The 20,424-nt window shown below is 29.7% G+C and overlaps 1 protein-coding gene across 1 annotated transcript in view; it reads right to left on the bottom strand.

Annotated features, from left to right (window-relative positions):
- Window positions 1-6,045: 6,045 nt before the first annotated feature.
- Window positions 6,046-20,424, bottom strand: part of LOC113369905 (S phase cyclin A-associated protein in the endoplasmic reticulum-like) — a 99,598-nt gene continuing 85,219 nt past the window's right edge. The window contains exons 6-7 of the mRNA XM_026610524.1: window positions 6,650-6,843; window positions 6,046-6,096 (exon numbers count right to left, since the gene is read on the bottom strand). Coding sequence (XP_026466309.1) covers window positions 6,759-6,843 — 85 coding nt within the window. The 3' untranslated portion in view covers window positions 6,046-6,096; window positions 6,650-6,758. The remainder of the gene's footprint in view (window positions 6,097-6,649; window positions 6,844-20,424) is intronic.

The raw sequence follows: 20,424 nt of genomic DNA, 5'->3' as shown, positions 1-20,424 counted from the left end.
ATATCTTAAAATTATATTAAAGATTACTTCATTACTATTTATGACACACTTTTCATAATAGCATCAAGCAATATATAAAATATATAGTATATATTGTATACGCATTTAGTATTTTATACGATAAAAAATATATAATAGTATAAAATATATCTATTCAAAAATTTTTAGAAAAAAGTAATTAATTGAAACTTGTTAATTATTTTTTATATTTTGCAGTTTTTTTATTAATTATATTGTTGAATTCATAACTCAATATTGTTATTCAAAAATATTTTATTTCTTAAATATGCTTTTATATACGTTATTCTTTATTATTTGTGGTCATTGGGTTTTTTAAATTATTCGTATGTATTCGAATGAGTTATATTCTATAAAATAACTGCGTGTATTATTTCAAAGAATAATTTTATGATTTTAATGAAAATGAAATGATATGTATGCGAGAATATGCTAAAAGAACTGTCGCAATATAAATACAATATCGTCTAATATATCGAATATTCTATAAAATAGATCATGAAATATATTGTTATTCATTTCATTCCAATTCTTATTATATTCTCTTTACTTTTAATTACTCTGTTTCATACTCTAAATAATTAAAATAATTATTGGATCAAATATATAATATCAATAAATATTTACCTCTACGTCCATATCCTGGTGCAAAAGATTGTACGAAACGGTATTACCTGCAGTGGCAGCTATTAAAGTAGGAAATAGTATCCTCACCAAGGCAGGACGTGAAAAATAACGAAATGGCAGAGCTGCCAGGCGAACAAGCACACACGGAGGAGGCCCCGAAACCAACACCATCTGTTATTAACAAAATAATATTGTTTTAATACCATAATTATTAGGTCAAGTAAAAAGTTCGTAGCGTTTATTTAGTAAATCAACAAATACAGCAACCATTTTTCAGGTAGAATCATGATGTCATTTCAGAAAAACTTCTTTTATTACTGATTGAAAAACAGAATTAACTGAATCAGTTTTAATAGGCTTCCTATCAAATCAGTTTAATTCTATTGAGACACGTCTGACCAAAGATTGACAATTCCCACCCAGTTCCGCCACAAACACTACATCACCTTCTTCGGTGTCAATAGTGGTTTTAGAACGCTTGGGGTCGCTCACCATCACTTTCATGATATTTTTCGCCTCCGATTGTCGTTTGTTCGATTTCGTTGCGTTTCAGCAGCACGTCGCTGTCGTTAACTCAGTCTATCAAGTTTTTCCATGCCCAAATCCTCAAGATTCTATACATCGAGCTTCCTTTTGTAGTTAGCCCTGTGTAATTAGTTGAAAACAGTTTTCTGGTCTATAGCTAGTTAATAGACTTTTTTCAAGATTTTCATCAATTTTTCCAGTGATTGGATGAGCGAAGCGTGGCACATCTTTCACATCGAAATTACGAGAACGAAAGCGAGTAAACCATTTTCGAGCTGCTGATTTTGATAAAGTACCTTCACCATAAACAGCACAAATTTTTAGAAGCCTAACGTTTTTCCCTTTATCATAATAATATTGCAAAATACAGTGATTATTTTTCTCCATTTTCTCTTTATTTCAGCTAATATTTTTCAGACTTTGTTCAAAATCACACCAAAATGTGCGATATGTTTTCAATAGAATATATTTTTAATATATCTAAAATCAAAGATAAAACTTAAAACGAGGAATATATAAGAAAGCTTATAAAAACAAGATGTAGATGATAATTTACCTTATTGCGGTGATTTTATCGAAATCCTTCATACGAAATATGTCTTTACTTAGTTAATAAGAAAGAAATTCTTTTAGCCCAAAAGCAAGAAGTTCTAATTTAAAGAGTAAAAGTAAAATACTCATCTTATGAAGGTATTATTACAACGTATTAATAGCGCATTTGATATGTAGTAATATATATAGGATGAAAATGAAATACAACTAGTGAAGTGAGATATTGTGTCTATAAAATATATTAGAAATTCCCGCAATAAAAAAAATTAGAATTACTTTGAGAAAAATTAAAAATTTTATATTTTTTGGAATTTTTAGATATTTTGTTTCATTAAATTGCAAAAAAATAAATGCAAAAAATTAAAATAAAAAAAATAATGTTTGATGAAAATGATATTTTTATTATTGCAAATGCACTGCCCGAAGGCAAGTCCCTGTGTAAGGCACCAGATTTTATTCACTTCTCACATTTCTGCGTCCTAACGTTTTTTAAAACTTTCTGTACTTTTATTGTTCCAACGATGGCATCTTGTAGAAACAACCCTTGCCTTATATGGATCCGATTCAGTTTTCTTTTCATTTCGCAATCATATGCTGCGAATTATTGTTTCCTCTCAAGTTCCATGAAGCATTCTTCATGTGCTACCAAAACCACTAGTCGGTCCATTATGTTTTCTCCATTCATCTAAACTGTACACAACATATTCAAACTGCAGCATTTTATCAACTTCTTATGCAAGTCCATACTCAGTTTGCTCGTCAGTAGCGTTCTTTTCGTAAAAAGTGCATAGCCACAGTATTTTTTCGTTTCATGCTCACATTATTTTTTACCTCCGGACTTCTTCTGAAAGGCGATCATCGTTACATACGCAAACTTTAGCAGTAGTGTCAGTCAGCTGCTGCCCAACTCTTTAAAGATGCTGCCGGTATGTCTAAGTTAAGGATATGCTTAAGACAGTGTTTTTTCTCATAGCTAATAAACTTACAACTCAGACTATGTTTTTCGAAAAAAAAAAAATAGGAACACACTAAACAGTCCAAGAAAACTTGATAGAAACAAATTTGAATATATACACCAGCTTTTAATATTAAAAGCAAAAATCAAAATTGCAACAATTTGTTACGAATGAAAGAAAAAGTTTAGCCGATCTTCAGCAAAAGCCAACGGATATCTTTGAATCCAGAAATAAACTATCTTTTAAACGTAAGTCTTAAATTTGAAAGAAAATTACATAATAATATATAAGAATACTATTTATAAATGAATGATTTCCAAGATTTTTTGGCATTTCCAAAACTAAAAAAAATTCGGTATTAATCCAATTAGTTACATTTGTTTGGAACTTCGTGTAACATGCCTAAAATCAGTGGTGTTGTCGAGCCGGAACGCGCCTGAACGTCGAGCCGGAACGCGCCTGAACGTCGAGCCGAGCCGGAGCGCGTTCCGGCAAAAAAAATATTTTTAAATCGCTACATACAGAAGATGATTTGATAAGTGAATTTCGAGTATTAGATCTAACGACGGAGTGGCAATATTGAAATAGACTAGAAGAAAATAAAATCCAGTCATTATGCACCAGATTTAATTTAACATCACTGATGCAATATATCAATACGCTCAGAGATTATATTGAAACTTGAGGCAAAATAATTCCTAAAGATATAGAAATCTCAATTACATGTATATTGTGTCCTGCAGTTCGGTAGAGTGTGAGCGCGGTTTCAGTAATATGAATATTATTTTAACTGAACTCATTCAGTATTTAGACGTTAGTTAATCTGTACGCACTAGAATGTAACCAAAAATTGTCAAAAATAATTAGTTTAAATGTTCCAGTTATTAATAGCTTGGTTTATCACAGTGTAATAGTGTAGAGTATTTTTGTATAATTTTATTTTTTCCACTGAATGACGGTCTCGACAAAGACCGAAACGTATGGATAAATAAAGTATTTCAAAACTACTTTAGTTTTTTTTACTTGGTGTTGCTGCCCGAATCTAATAACACATCAAAATATATATCAACACCAAACTTACATATTTCACAATATATATATACAAAATGGGTTTTGTAATAATTTGTGTTTCTTTCATTTTCGAACCAAACAGGAACAAATATGAGAACCGTTTTTGAACAGGTTTTTTTAATTTTAGCGTTCCAGTAAAAAAAATATTAGCACAACACCATCGCCTAAAGTCAAGCATAATGCAGTTTCCAATAAAACGTGGAATTTGAAAATACTACACGCTGTAGATATAAAGTTAATTCTAAAAAAAATCACATCATTAGACATATAATATTAACAAAGTTGACATACCTGATTGTCCCTGTTGCCTATGGAAAACAATCCTAATGTTTGCAATACGTCGTTTAGTAGTCCATCCAAATGTTCATTGGAGGCAGAAGAACAATAGGCAAGCAGAGTGTTACAAACATGTCTAAACTGCAAGGAAACACCGTCCGCACTAGATGCGCACTGAAATAAACAATAAAAAAAATGCATATCAATAAAAATCATGCTAAGTTTATCAGCACGTTGAAATAAAATTTTCATTAACCTATAATAAATTCTAAATCGATAAACGTGATTGTAGCTTCTTTGATTAAGATTCTTATGATTTAATTATACCATTATGCTAATTATAGCAATTTCATTCCCATAATTATACCCATATGATTTAAAACCGCAAACGATCGAGAAATGTTCGCGGGTTACTTACGGGTTAACAATACGCCACGTCTGGCATATGCGCTTAAAATCAACGCAGTAGAATTCTTTATGAAAGAATCTGGCAAACGTAAACATTAGGCAAAAAATCATTACTCCTCTAACATCATCTGCAAACAATCATTGCGGATTGAACAGCAAACACAAATACAACTGACTCGACGTCTAAATTAAACAAATTATTTCCGATTTTCCGCCATGGGCAAGATAGGGTGCATCACAAAGTATCACTGAAGGTACAGACAGGATACATAATACAACAAGCACAAATTTAACTAGCGAATTAATTTTAATTAATTTCGTTTTATCACCGTCAAGCAGAAATTATGACTATAAGCGATGAGATGACCGAGAGAAAGCCAAGTTAAAAATGAAAAAAAAAAGAAATCAGTCGGCTCATACACGCAATTTGTTCAAGCTTTTTTGGACCTGCACTTTAATAGTTAATCATTTTCTTTCTAAATTTGGCATTAGCAGCAATTTCATGGTAAAATGGTGGGTGAATTGTGTACTTCAATTGTTTTAAAATAATAGAAAGGGCAATGAGGATAAAATATATCAAAAATAAAAAAGCATTATATATTCGAACTGTGAGCATTTATTTTTAATTTAAAACCACCGCCAATCTAACAAAAAATCACAAAAAAATTTTAATATTATGTTTTTTTTTTTAATATGAGTTTTATGTCTGTTTTATTATATAATCACATGGTTTCACAAATTTCACAAAATTTCACTCTTGTATTGTAAAAACCAACAAATTGTTATTCTTTAGAAATATTCAAAAAATAAGTAGTATAGCACCTTACTAAATACATATATGTTTTAACTAATTGCAACATTAATTTTTATATCAAATTTCGTATATATATAAGCAAAATTATCTTAGATCTGTTTTTCGAATTTCAAGTTCAAAATACTACGTTTTAAAAAATATGAACCATATAAATATTTTATATAATGCGACATATGGTTCACCGAATAAAGAATTCAGGTGAGCATGTGCGTTAAAGAACGATCGGCAGCGTTCAGACAATTTGATATTGATTCATCCGAAAACTCAAATATATTAATGTATTATGCATGCAATTATCAAAGCCAGATAGCAAATATAAACAGAAGATAGTAGAATGGAAATATTCAAAATTGGAAACGATTCTTATTGCGGCACTGATCTTAATGATAAAAAACTTCATGATATAATAGGTAACATACTACGGATAGAATAATTTCATAAACACTTGAGAGTGTATACTCCTAAAGTATTGTTTCATATTATTCCATTAGTTTGACCAAATAATTAAAAAATCAGTCATATTTATGTAAATATTTTTAGTTTGCAGAAAAGCATCTATAATGTCGTGAAGTAACTTAATTGAACAGATACACATTTAATTTTACACTTTCTATCTTGAATATAAGATAAATAATATATTGAATACACTTTCTTACTCTTAAAAAATATTGATGATTAAATGTTTTATTGTTTACCTGAAATGTGGTCAAATCCTTATCGGCTATAGTTTTTTAAACAACTGAATGTTTTACTTGCAAGTTTTAATGTAGACATGGGTTGATTTTCCGCTTGACCATTGGTGTAGCTACGCAGTATAACATAGAAACACAACCTAGCAATTCAGTCGACCTGAGCAAAAATGAAAAAAATAAAATATAAAGACGTTATAAAATTATACCGGTTGTATTATATATTGTATGATTCTGAATTTGATGTTGACATGTGTATTAACAAGTCTTGGTAAAAAATATTTTTTAAAAAGTCTTTCTCCATTATATCTTCAACCAGTCTACGTCTACGAACAACACACTATCCAATTGTGATTTTTTAAATTAGTATTTTGTAAAATATTGTGTAATTACAAGTTTAATGTTTATAATACTGCACTACACCATATCCTGATACCATGTATTATTAGAATTTTCTAATTTAACACTAAGATTAACTAATTGTAAGTACTATTTACTATTTTATTCTTTTCACTCCAATTCAATTGTTTTAGTTTTTATTTTATTTTCAGTTTCCATTGAAAGAAATTCATGTTTTTTATTGATGTTATGCCTGATTACTAGACTTTGTTAATATATATATATTATATATATATATAATATAATATATATATATATATATATATAATATGTGTGTGTTGTGTGTGTATGTGTAATTGAAGCTTTAAGCTTACCGTATCGTTTCCATCATTTTCGTGACATCTTGACTAGGATCATTCTTATCGAATGGCGTAGCTCTAATGAAACAGTTAAGTAGCACTAAACTTTCTTCTGCAAAGCTCATTAAAGAAGATTAGACTCCAAGGAACCTCTTGCAGAAGCAAGAAGAAGTGCCATCTTTTCTACAAGGCCGATCGCTACGACATATCTAAAACCAGACAAAAGTTTCAAGTTTAAATAAAAAACAACAATAAATATATATATAATAATATATATATATATATTATACTTAAATGTATTGCTAGCATGTAAACTTATTTTTCCTTTATTAAATATTACTAGTGATATATTAAATTGAATTAAAATTTGATTTCTTAGCAGTAAATGTTATATAAAAATAGTGAATGATCAAAAATACTAAATGCGTATTCGTCAATTTTGGAAAGATATAAAATCTAAAAATTATGAATTTTAGCAATCATTTTTAAAAATTTGACATTTCATTTATATATTTCAGTGCAGTGTCGATACAACATAAAAAACTGCTTTAAAACTGTTTCTGTTTAATATAAATATATATTAGGGTGGTCCTTAAAATGGTCATTTTCGAATTTCCTTGCTCCCATGGGCTCAAATGGTTCCAAATTGATAAAAAACAATTCTCTGAAAGTTTTAGCTCTTAATATTAACGTTTAGATAGAGCGCAATTCAATCAAAGTTTTGTATGGAAATAGCATGGAAAAATTTTCAAAAATTTTAAAAATGTTTTTTAGATGTAATTTAGCGAACAAATGAATGAATAAAACTCATTCATTTGTCGCTAAATTATACCTAAACATTTTTTTTGAATTTTCAAATTTTTTTCCATGCTCTTTCCATACAAACTTTGATTGAATTGTGCTCTATCTAAACGTTAATATTAAGAGCTAAAACTTTCAGAGAATTGTTTTTTATCTATTTGAAACCATTTGAGCCCCTGGGAGCAAGGAAATTCGAAAATGATCATTTTAAGGACCACCCTAACATATATATATGTATGAGATAGAATAGAATGATAACACTATATTCATTAATCTTTTGTCATGCATATAGAATTGATCTCTTTACGCAAATAAATAAAATAAATAGAATAGTTTCAACGAAGTTTTTTCTCTAGCTGGCATAAATTAATAGAAGTTCGCTTTAAATTGTAACTTTTGCTCAAATACACGTTTCATAAATTGTAACATAACTGCCATTTTTATGATGAAGCATAAAAAAGCTTCGTCTTTCCAATATTTTCATGAAAAGCCCTACTCTTGAAATCATAAGCAATCATACCAATGCGAAGCTACGTGCAAGTGGCGCGTAGAACGCATTTATGCGCAGACATGTGGCACGCATTTATTTCGGCGTAGCCGTGGCCGCGTGTTACTGTTATTGCTCGGAGAGTAAACACTTCAGAAGAGATCCCTTTTGAAGGGCTCGTGAAGGGAGTGCTAGAGTCCCACTAAGGCATAGATTCTCAACAAAAAATATTTTATACTAATTCGTAATGTAATAGATAAAAGTTTAATATTTAACACAAACATAAATGCCTCACGTGCATTTATTTCGTTATTGACCACTTTTTTAGAACAGAGAAAGACTCGGAGAAAAAGTAGAATAAGTTGTTTGATAATAAAGATCATTAAGATCCTAATCAGTTAATACAATAATTAATACTTAGACCATTAAAAATAAATTGTACAGATGAATTGGCATTCAAAAAAAAAGTATCAATATCTAGATTTGCCATTACAATATTTTGTCACTATAAACTAAATTCCTCACGCAAAATATGGAAAACATCATTTTGAATGCTAAGAAAACTAAAATATGTACAAATTATATAACTAGCATAAGAGAAAACATTCTACACATTTTAATAAAAGGACACTAAGGCATATTTTGGTAAAAAAAGAATGGACCATTGGTTAAAAAGAAACCCGATCATAAAATTAGTTTCACAAAGCTGGAGCATAATTCATTAACACACTAGCACTAAGGCATATTTGATATAATCTAAAGAATAGATCATTGGTCAAAAATAAAGAGAATTGTAAAACTGATTTCCGGAAGCTTGAGTATAATTCATTATTACAATATATGATACAATATAATAAGATGGAATGTATGTAAGTATATATTATACGACGCTGCCGATTATAAATTCAAATCACGCACATTATTATGTGAGTGCTTATGTATGCACATGACTAAATTCGATGGTTCTTCCACAAAATAACTACAAATTTCAGTTCTGGAAACCGAATATTCTACGAAGTAAATGTATGTATTTCCGAAGAGTTTAAAGTAAAACCGTAACCACTTCGGTATGGCAGTGAAACGTCGCTCACAGCCGGCATGCAACGTCAATACGCTAGGCGTTCATATAACATCCGTCCACTAAAGGTGACGCCCGGCTATGTGGGGCATTCTGCGGCCGTCGAGTATACTCACTCGTACCGAAATGGTTAATAAAAATCAGATATGTAGTGGGATTCATCTTATATATAAAAATGGATCGCAAAATGTGTTGGTAAGCGCATAACTCAACAACGCCTGGACCAATTTGGCCAATTCTTTTTTTAAAATGTTCGTTGAAGTCCAAGGATGGTTGTTACGGCGAGAAAAAAACGAATAATTGCCGGGAAAACCCTAAAAACAGCCCTTTTCTTCTTAATTGAGTAGGCAACGCAATTTGTAAAAAAAACAATGATCTATGTCATGACATTTTGTGTAGTTTTTGATAATCTAATTTTGAATATATTTATATAACATAGAAATATCTTTCTCTTAATCAAGCTATATTGGCAGCCAAAAACATTGATGTAAATTAATTAAATTTCAAAATTCAAGAACAAATTACAGGCGAATCAGTTGATTCGGTAACTAACCAAGACGATCCACCGGAGTTTTTAAACTCGCTGGATTTGCTAGGGTTGTCACCTCACAATCTTCAATAAAGGTTGGATCGGCAATTATAATGTTGCGAAATATCGACCAACTATATTCAAAGGATAGTATAAAGCAGAAGATGTTCTCGCACCAAGCATCCCAATGCGTTTCCAGTGCGTTTATGGTATCATTACGTGTTTGTGGTATTAATTTAGAAAACCCATGTTTCTCACATGAAAAAAATTGTATGTTGTTTGTTCCCGTATTGGAAAACCATCAGATTTGTTTGTCTATGCGCCAGGTAATCAAACAAAAAATCGTTTATCACAAAGCACTACAATGAAAATTGAACTGATTTTTGAATTATGATTTACATTATTAAAATTACTTACTTTTAAATGCTTATAGTGTTTTATTTAATTATTCTTAATTCACACCGAATTATTACCAGGGTGACGGTTCTGTTCAGGATAATTTTTTGCAAAGAATAGAAAAAAGGTAGGCACAAAACACCGCCACATTACAATTTTTTTTGACAGGACGGAGTCTGTTGGGCCGGCTAGTTATGTAATAAAAATATATCTGTATCAACATTTTGTTTTCTAGCTTCTACCTAGATCATAATAAAACTTAACAATTATTTAAATAAATTAATAACATTATTTATTATTATACCAAATTAGAAAAGTTACTTAATTTCTTTATGAGTCGTTACTTTATATTATTGTGAAGATTCAATTTCTAATATTTTTCTTTGCAAAAATTTTAGAAACACGCTGCTGAAATATAGTGGTAGAAGAAGAGACACGAATGAGAATTTAAAGTAGGGTATATTGGCGGACTCTCAGTTTAAAGCACAACTGAAGTAAGAGTTGCCTACTCGGTGTGAAAATCCCTAGAGGCCTTAACTAGTGCTGTGTAATCATAAGGGGTGCGTGAATCTTAAAAGCCGGAAGTAAGTTTTCTGCCATTCGCAATGTTTTAGTATTTTAAAAATGACTAATTGAACGATGTCGATTATGCAAGAAATGATATTCATTCAAATATTTAATATATTTATTTACAAAAGTAGAAATTAATCGCTTTCTACTAAATATTTTAGAAGACCACAAAATATCAACAAAATAAATGACCAATAAAATGATAAGAATTTCAAAGATTTTTGAAATAAATAAAGGCATTAAATTTAAAAATAAAACTTTAAAAAACGAAATTCTATAATTATATAGTGATTTGCAGGCGCACGCTTAACTTTATTTTTGTTAACTTCACGAAGTAACAGTTTGTTTTCGCCGGAAAATCTTATTTTTTAATTTTATGCGTTTCTCAACGTTTCAAACCATTTTGAATAGTAGCTCACTAAAATATGAAAAGAATGAAAGTATTGTACTAAAGTATGATAGGGTTTCCACAAAAACGGCTGCAGAGATTTTCAAAGCCATTTGATGAAACTTGATAAACACTAGAATTTATTAGTTAAGCTACGATCGGCTGAGCTATATGTCCATTTTTACGCCAAAAATCCAGAACCCATTTTTAAAACTCAAAAACTTCGAAAAACAAAAACAGGGTATTCAAGATAAACCGGGATAATTCCTCGTAATTGTTGTAAAAAATATTTGACAATTTTGCTGAAACGTTGTATAATGCTAAAGTTCATGGTCTTAATGAACCTAAGTAAATACCTAATCTAATCCAAACGTAAATTTAATTAGAAAAAGTTCAAATTATCATACATTCATACCGGATTTCAATTGGTTTTATAAAACTTGATATTCCAGCAAATTGCTTTACGACACTACGATTATTATTATTCACTTTTTTTTTTAAATTTTAGCTATATCTATACTTTCTATAAAAAGTTTAACTAACTAAAAAAAATATTCCAATATGATTACATTAATTCCCTATGTGAGATTTAAGCATGTGCAATTGTCACCTTATATATACAAACGCATATGTGTTAGATCGCTAAAATCTCTCGTTTAAATCTCAGCAGTAGCGCGTGAACAATTACATCTGCTACAGTAAGCTTTTGTTTACAAAACAGGGAAAAGCGACCCCCGCAAAATATAAAGTGTTTCGCTGTATATGACATGTAAATATGATTAGATATCAAAGCTGGACAATGGATATTATTACAATCAAGGATAAATAAGAAATAAGTGTTTATACAGTTGTTACAAACAAGAAATGATAATTTTGTATGAAAATCTACGTCAACTTCGTTGAATCTTCAAGAGATCTAAAATCGTCGAGTATACTGTATGAGAATGATGAATCGCTAATGGATTTGTCAAATAAATTAGTAGTATGTAACATTTTGCCTTGAGGAAAGCTGCACGAACTTTCCAATACGTAAATAATAAGCTTAATCGAGAAGAATTGATATTTAGCTATTTTAATGAAAATTTTTACTGTTTATTTAGATAATAAAGATTTCAATTTCATCAAAAAATTAATCAATATATGCTATATCGAATAATTATTCCAATTCAAATACACTTATATCAGTAATGGTATAAAGTAATTCATTCACACTTCAATTCACATATCTTATTTATTTCTTTTAATACAAAATAGTATTTTTTGTGGTGATAGAAACATGCGTTTTTTCCTGGTCTGGTATGTATAATTTGGTTCTTTTAATTAATTTTTCTAATGTTGTATTTTTAATTCTAAAACTTTTCCTTATATTGTATATTTCTTTTAGCTGAATGATGAGACACATCTAGTCTCAAAACGTATAAAAAATTAAAATAAGCATTTCTACATTCGACGCATTGGCTATTTTATTCAATTCAATATATAAATATAAACATATATATATATATATATATATATATATTTAATTTAGTTTTATAATTATAAAATTTATATAGGGTAGGGCGGGGCTTAAAGGTCCCCGGGTAAAAAAGTCCACCACCGATATCTCAAAAAAAAAATAAAGTTAAGAATTTTTTAGCAACAATGTTTGAAAGTAACGGGATAAAGATGTATAACACGCCATCACCTCGACTCTTACGACTTTGCTCTCGGGAAATAGATGGCAATCTGTGAAAATCCATAACAAAAGAATTTTATTTTGTTGTTAGTTTAGCACAGTTGCTTAGTTTACAACACCTTAATGTATGATGTATTATTAATTAACTTCCCGTAGTGTAATTTATTTTAAGTTACATTCAACAGTTTTTTTTTATATAACCTCAAAAAAAGCTTACACGTACGTGAAGTAAAAAGGACCAACTGAACCTTTATTCTGGCAAAGGTGTAAACACTGTAAACTATAAAAAATAGTGAAGAAAAAAGTAAATTAAGTTAAAAAGGCAATTTTACAAAAAATTAATTAAACAAATAGTTATTCCAATTCTGCTGATAAAATACCAGATCAAAGTTATATACAGCGTTTTCTCTGTAAAAAATGTACCAATGGATTTATTTCGTAAAATTCATTTAAAATTAGAAATACGACATTGAACCCGTTTTACACTGTCTATAGAATAGAAAAAATCAGAAGATCAGAAGCAAAAAAACATATTTCTACAGTGATGAATTGCCTGGAATCATTACTAAACATAGTCAGATTTAAATTTTTTTACAATATAATTGCTCAAAGTTGTGCCCCGCCCTACCCTATTTATATAGAAATTATATTATTTTCATAAGATAAATATACATTATCCATTATTATTTCCATTAATATCCAACTGCTGATCTGAATTGATATTTGAACTAATATTTCTGAAATATAAAATAGTACAAAAAGCAGGAGTGGAACATATATACTAATGCTTACGTAAATTTCAATTTTGAAAGGAGATGATAAAGAAAAAAATTATAATTTTCTAAAAATTGAACAATATATTTCGTCTTAAATATATAGAAATACAACAGATGATTTTTATCGATCGTGGCTAGTATGTGAGCAATACTTTCATAACGTCAAATGGAATCTCTCATAGAGACGTCAAACCGAGTTTGTTTGCGGATAATTGAATAAAAGAGGAACCAGTAATAGGGAGTGCTCCCTGGGGGTCACCGAAACCAAGCTCGTTACCACCGCTGAGCGCGTGCATACGTGATAAAAATACGAAAGGGGCACACGAATTATCAGTAGCTATATTGAATTATTCCAAGAGACTTTGCATATGAAGGTCCACGTAAAATTAACAATAGGGGTACTGGACCTGTCAATTTGACGAAATTTTGAAACGAATTACTCAAAAAACTATTGCACTAATCTTAACCAATTCATTTTGTAAATTTATAATTTTATAAATAAATATTATAACTAACGTTCAACTTTGTAAAGTTTTAAATATATATGTAGTACACAAAAACCCGTCAAATTGACAGGGTAGCTGATTACGCAAGCAATGATTATATATTGCTTCATTTGTAATATTATGCATTCAGATCGTAAATATAATATTAACGAGAAGTTAGAGATGCATTAAACTTGATTACATTATAATATTTTATACATATATATATATATATATATATATATATATATATATTAATCGCTAATAAAGAAAACATTAGTTTTTCAAAACTTGAGCAAAAACTTTAGAATTTTGCATTTATCTATAGTGTCTTCGAATTTAAAAAAAAACAGAATATGCTCTTTAATAAATCATTTCTACTAAGGAATTTTGCACAAATAGGTACGATTTTAAGCTGCATGCTCTTGAGTTTGAAATTGAAACTTAGCACATATTAAAGCAATTCTGCAATTTACACAAGACCTAAATAAATAGAAAAGAAAAGAATTCAGATTCCTATTATAGCCTTCAAACAAAGCTTATAAAAGCTGAATCAAAAATAATAGTAGAAACTTCTAAAAAATCTAAATGCATAATTATTTCTGATTTTTGAAGTTTGAAAGCCTTCCAATTGTAAACGTTAGTTAACTCAACTAAATAAATCAATTTGAGCGTTTGGAATTGAAACTAATTGTAAGCACATGCAATAAACAAATTCTGCCATTTATATATGAGTAAACAATGGCCAAATAAATAAAATTAGAAAAAAAATTAAGAATCATATTATTGCCATCAAAAAAGACGTATAAACGCTGAGTCTAAAATAATAATAGAATCAAAATCAAAAATCTAACTGTATAGTTATTTCTGATTTTTGAAGTTGGAAAGCCTTCCAATTGCAAACGTTTGTTTACCAGCTAAATGAATCAATTTAAGCGTACTAGATAATTCAATTTATAATTATTAGCAAGCTTACCATATATAGTTCAAAATTTGTTCGATGATCTACTACTTTTTTATGCCAAGTCGCATCACAAATTTTACTACTCAATTAGATAACGAATAATAATTAATATAAGCTGCATAGTGTTGTATGGAAACTATAGAGTCATACAGTACATAATAAGCTTATAATACTTATAATACAATTATAATAATTTAGTTTATTAACTTTTTTTTTTAATTTTATTTTTTCTTGCATCTGCATCCAGATTGTCAATTTAAAAAAATTGACCTGCATTTGTCAAAAAATTAAATAATGACAGTAATAACTTATTTTTATGTTTTTTATTTATTTATTTACATATATACATTATTTTCATATCTCAGTCAGACAGAGGTGCCTGGTATGAGAGATTATGAAAAACAGTTTTCATATAATATTTACATTTCATTTGACTATAATATTTATTTCATTAATATAATATCTATATATAACTCTTCAGTCTTCTTTTTCTTCAATTTCCATATAGTACTTCTTTATTTTTCTTTTAAAATTATCATTATCATTGGTCATCTTAATATAGTCTGGCAATTCGTTATATATTTTGGTAGCACTCCATATGACATTTTCTCTCAAATTCTTTTTTCTATTGCGTTCAATGTGAAAATTGTTGTGTTGTCTCGTGTAGTGTTCATGTATATCTTGATTTGTGTCTATTGTTGCACTTGTTTTAATTCGGTTAAATTTCATTTTGTGTATTAGTTTGCATTTCTCTATTTTAATTATGTTATTTAGTGAATGATTATTTGTTTCTCTCTGCAAGTATTTGGTGGGTGTTAGATGTGGTAAATTATATGCTATTTTTATGGCTTTATTCATTATTCTCTGTATGTCATTTAGGTTTGCTTTAGTTGTTTGGCTCCATGTTGTTATGCCATATAAAATTATAGGTATTATTTGCGTTTTAAGAATTAGTATTTTATTTTTTTTGCCGAAAGAGTGGATCCTTTTCAATGCCCCTGTTAATGTTCCTATCTTTCTTTTTATTTTGTTTATATGGTCTGTCCATGTCAGTTTTTCATTTATTATCAGTCCTAAGTATTTTATGCTTTCCACTTCCTCTATTGCTCTATTATTTACTTCAATTTTTAGTTTAGTGTTCTCAGTATTTTTTCTATGTTTGAAATATATGTATTTTGTTTTATCTATGTTAATTGTTAGTTTATTTTCAGTTAGCCACTCGGTGTATATTTTCATGTCCGTGTTTATAATATCTTCGAGTCTTTTTTTATCCTTATCCGCATATACTATCGCTGTATCGTCTGCATATAATATGTATCTTCCCTTTAATTTTGCGTCTTTAAGGTTATTGGTGTATAATAGATACAATAAAGGTCCTAATACAGAACCTTGTGGAACTCCACAGGTTATGTTACATCCTCCACTTGTGAAATTTCCCACCTTCGTCCTTACCACTCTTTTCATGAGGAAATCTTTGATAATGCTGTAAGACAAACCCTCTACACCTAAATCTATTAGTTTATTAAGTAATATGCCATGATCTACTGTATCGAAAGCTTTTTGTAAATCAATAAAAATTGCAACTGTGTGCATATTTTCCTCAAGGTGCTGACTGATGGTATTAGTCAAATCTATTAGGGCACCTTGTGTATTTGATGAAGGGAGGAAACCATATTGATTTTTGTCAATTTTTTGAATGAGAAAATCAAGTAATCTTTTTTTTATTACTTTTTCATATATCTTGGAGAATGTGTTTGTTATTGTTATAGGTCTGTAGTTATTTGGATCTGTTTTGTTTCCTGTTTTGAAAATTGGTTTTATTGTAGCCATTTTAAGACACGATGGAAATACACCACATTCTATGTATCTATTCATTAAAACAGCAAGTAGTGGAGCTATTATATTTATTATTTTTTTAGTGATTCTTGCTGTTATCTTGTCTTCGCCAGGTGCAGCGTTATTTTTCAGATTTTCAACAATTTTTTTTATTTCTTTCTCATCTGTTAATTCAAAAATTTGGATTTTGTTTTTAGGTCTGTGTATTGATGGTTTATAGTTGCAATGATCCATTTTCTTTTGTAGTTTCATACCTATTTCAGCAAAATGTTTGTTGAGATACTCCGCAATGTCTTCCTTTTCTGTAAGAAATATATTTTTATCTTTATGCTGTATTTTTTCAATATTTTCTTTATATTCGTTTTTATTTTTTCCTCCTCCTAATGTTTTATTTATTAGTTATATATATATAACTTTTATTTTTAAATTGACTAACTGTAAATATCAATGTATTTGTGATATAATTGCAAACATTACTGTCAATATAGTTTCTAATCGTTAAAAATCATTTTGAACTAAATTGTCAAAAATAATATTTTCTGTAATTGGATACGATTTATTCGTATTTAAAGTTTGAAAAAACTTTGTCGATTATGTTCACAAAGATCAGTAGATGTATACTTTTCCCATGCGCAAGGGTAGACAAAAACTACAAGGGGGTGATAATAGAGCAGACGTTATGTGGGCAAGTCTCCAAGGACGCGTAATGTGGATTCGAAGCTACAGGACCGTGATTATGATATCATTGTTATCCTGCTGTGGTTAATAATGCGAACACAGGATCATCGTGACAAATTATTTACACCAAGTGTATCAAGTGGGCGGTGGAAATGATTAACTGTGGGAAGAATTCCAACAACATTGAAACCTTCTTATGAGAATATTCGTTTTCTAGCCATAATTAATCTACAAATAACACAACCAAAACATTTTATTGGTAAAAGCAACCTTTTTTTAATTACGAACTAGTGGAGCGCATGGCATCGTGCCTTAAGGCAAATTGCTGAAACTTCCCGTACCAAAAATTAAATTTATAAAAGAATATTAAATTTTTAACTTCCCGAAGGAGAAGTTTATGTTTTCATAAAAAAATCCGATTCGCTAATTTTATGTTTTCTCGACGTTTCAAGCCATTCTGAATCGAATGAGACCAAATTTGGAAAAAGTATGTGTGTGTGTGTGTGCGTGTATGTGAACAGATTTTTTGCCGTAAATCGACGTTTTCTCAAAAATGACTGGACCGATTTTAAAAATTTAAAAGCCATTCGATGTATCACGATGAGGACTAGCGTTTATTAATTTTGCGCGACGATCAGCCAAGCCGTTTCTTTGTAAATAGCAGAAAAGTGAAAAAATTTTCGTCCACGTTTTAGCCCGCAGTTGTGAATCGATCTTGAAAATTCAAAAACCGTTCGAAAGATATTGATTGGGAATCGTGCTGATGAGTTGTTGGTAGAGATCGGCCGGGCCGTTTTCTTGTAATAAAGTGTTAAAAAATTTTTTTTCGACGATTTTGATGATTATTTTTTTGACGGTAGATACCATAGTCTTCTAGATCATACTAAAATATTACGGCCCTACGACAATTGGTTTAGCTTTAAAAATTCGTCAAAGTTAGTATCGTTCTTTTGGCATTTGTCAAAATTAGACCTTTCATCGACGATTGCTCAAAAACGCCTGAACCGATTTCAGAAATTTAAAAACCATTTGATGTGTCTCAATGAGGACTATCGCTCGTCACTTTTGTGCGACGATCGGCCGAGCCGTTTCTTTGAAATTTGGAAAAAAGTGTTAAACTTTTCGTCCACATTTAAGCTCATTCTACCGAATCGATTTTCAAAAATCAAAAACTGTTCGAAAGATATTAGTTGAGAATGATACTGATTAGTTTTAGGTGAAAATCTACCGAGCCGTTTTCTTGTAATTAATTGTTGAAAAAAAAAGTTAAGACGATGTTTATGGAACTTTTTTTGGCGATATATACCATGGTCTTATAGAACTTACTGAATTATTACGGCCTTACGACAAGTAGTTCAATTTTAAAAATTCATCAAAGTTTGTGATGAGTAGTTTTTTGACGTTTGTTAATATTAAACTTAGACGATTCACTTGGTATAACGATAGAGTACTTGTTCTTAATAAACGTAATAAATCATTAAAGTCCTACGGAAGCTGGTTCAATTAAAAAAATATTGATTTTTGAAAATTTGCTTTTAGAAAATACTCCAATTAACGTGTTTGTTGGTTTTCAATTATGTGTAATAAATCCACTCGAAATACTTTTAATCACTCATAAATTAATTTATTTTTCATTGATTGAGTCGATTATTTACATATATCGGGAAGTTCATGTAACTTGCCTCAAGGCTAAATACCAAACCAACTAGTTTCTTTAAACTTTGAAAAAATTAAATTTTTGAGAAATTTTAAATTTAGAAAAAAATTTTTGGTAAAAAAACTTTTGACAGAAAAATGTTTTTTTCATTTTGAAATATTTTGATAATTTTGAACTTTTTTTTCAAAGCAAAAGCACTGCTTTAGCTGCATAGAGACAAAATATCGGAGCGCGTCGTCGTCTAGCGGACAAACGAAGTTACGGAACCCATAAAAATGTAAACAAAATTGATACACATTATTAAAATCCCCATAAAATATCTGATAATTTGATGTGCTTATGTCTAATGATCATTTTTGACCGCCAAATGGCATTTTTTTTTACTTTTTTTACTAGATCTCGGAAACCGCTCCATTCTCTTGAAAACTGAGTTACCGTTTTTGGCACTTTTTGTCCCGTATCTTCGGAACGGCTACACCTGCCTTCGCCAAAAACTAATCAGCACGTCTTCGTATCAATACGAATCAAATGTTTGTTGAATCATTCAAATCGGTTGATCGGTGTTCCCGAAATCGTCGACAAAAATTTGTATCCGCACACACACGCACACACACATACATCCATTTTTTCTAAGGTATGCCAAAATGTTCAGAAACCTTTAAAACGTAAAGATATATAAAAATTTCATTTTCGATTTTTTTGCGATTACTGTAACTTACCCTACGGGAAGGTAATTGTAAACCGTATTGGGAAGTATACCGCCCAATTTTTCGGCGGTAATATTTCCTTTATAATTGTATCCACACATACATACACACACATCCATTTTTTCTAAGGTATGCCAAAATGTTCAGAAACCTCTGAAACGTGAAGATATGCAAAAAATTTCATTTTCGATTTTTGGCCCATAGCTATAACTTAACCTAAGAGAAGTTAATAATAAATAACAATAATAAAAAATCATTGTAACTGGTACAGAAACTAACTCCTTATGAGGTAGTAGTCTACAAAAGTATGTTATATCTTAAGCAATCCACACATTATTAAAATCCCCATACACAACTGGAAAGTAAATTGTACTTTGGAAAGCTTGACTATAAATATATTGAAAACAATAAAAACAAATCTAAGCCAATAGGAAAAACGTTTTCAAATAATTTTGTGCAGTAAATTTTTGTAGAAATAATACGTAAATTACTGTTATAAATTTTAGGAACAGCTGTCCATAACAGAAACTCAATATAAAATGCATCGAAGACAGAAAGTACTTCAGTCAAGAAGTCCAAAAGTCAAGTGGTGTACAAAAGTGGAAGATTAGGTACAACAATATCCGGCGGCAGATAGTTCAAAACAAAAGCCAAAATGAGCGGCGCCTTTTGGAGACATGTCCGCTGGTGACGGAACCGTCGGTACACTGCGGCGCTGTGTGTATATTTTTTGCCTTCTTCTTTTTCAAGTGCTCTGTAAACA

The sequence above is a fragment of the Ctenocephalides felis genome, unplaced genomic scaffold, assembly GCF_003426905.1.
Source record: "Ctenocephalides felis isolate EL2017-DRISC unplaced genomic scaffold, ASM342690v1 CF-g0.4_SCAFFOLD_01492, whole genome shotgun sequence".
NCBI lineage: Eukaryota > Metazoa > Arthropoda > Insecta > Siphonaptera > Pulicidae > Ctenocephalides > Ctenocephalides felis.
The sequence above is the reverse complement of the archived record's forward strand: the minus strand, read 5'-3'. Positions and strand labels throughout refer to the sequence as shown.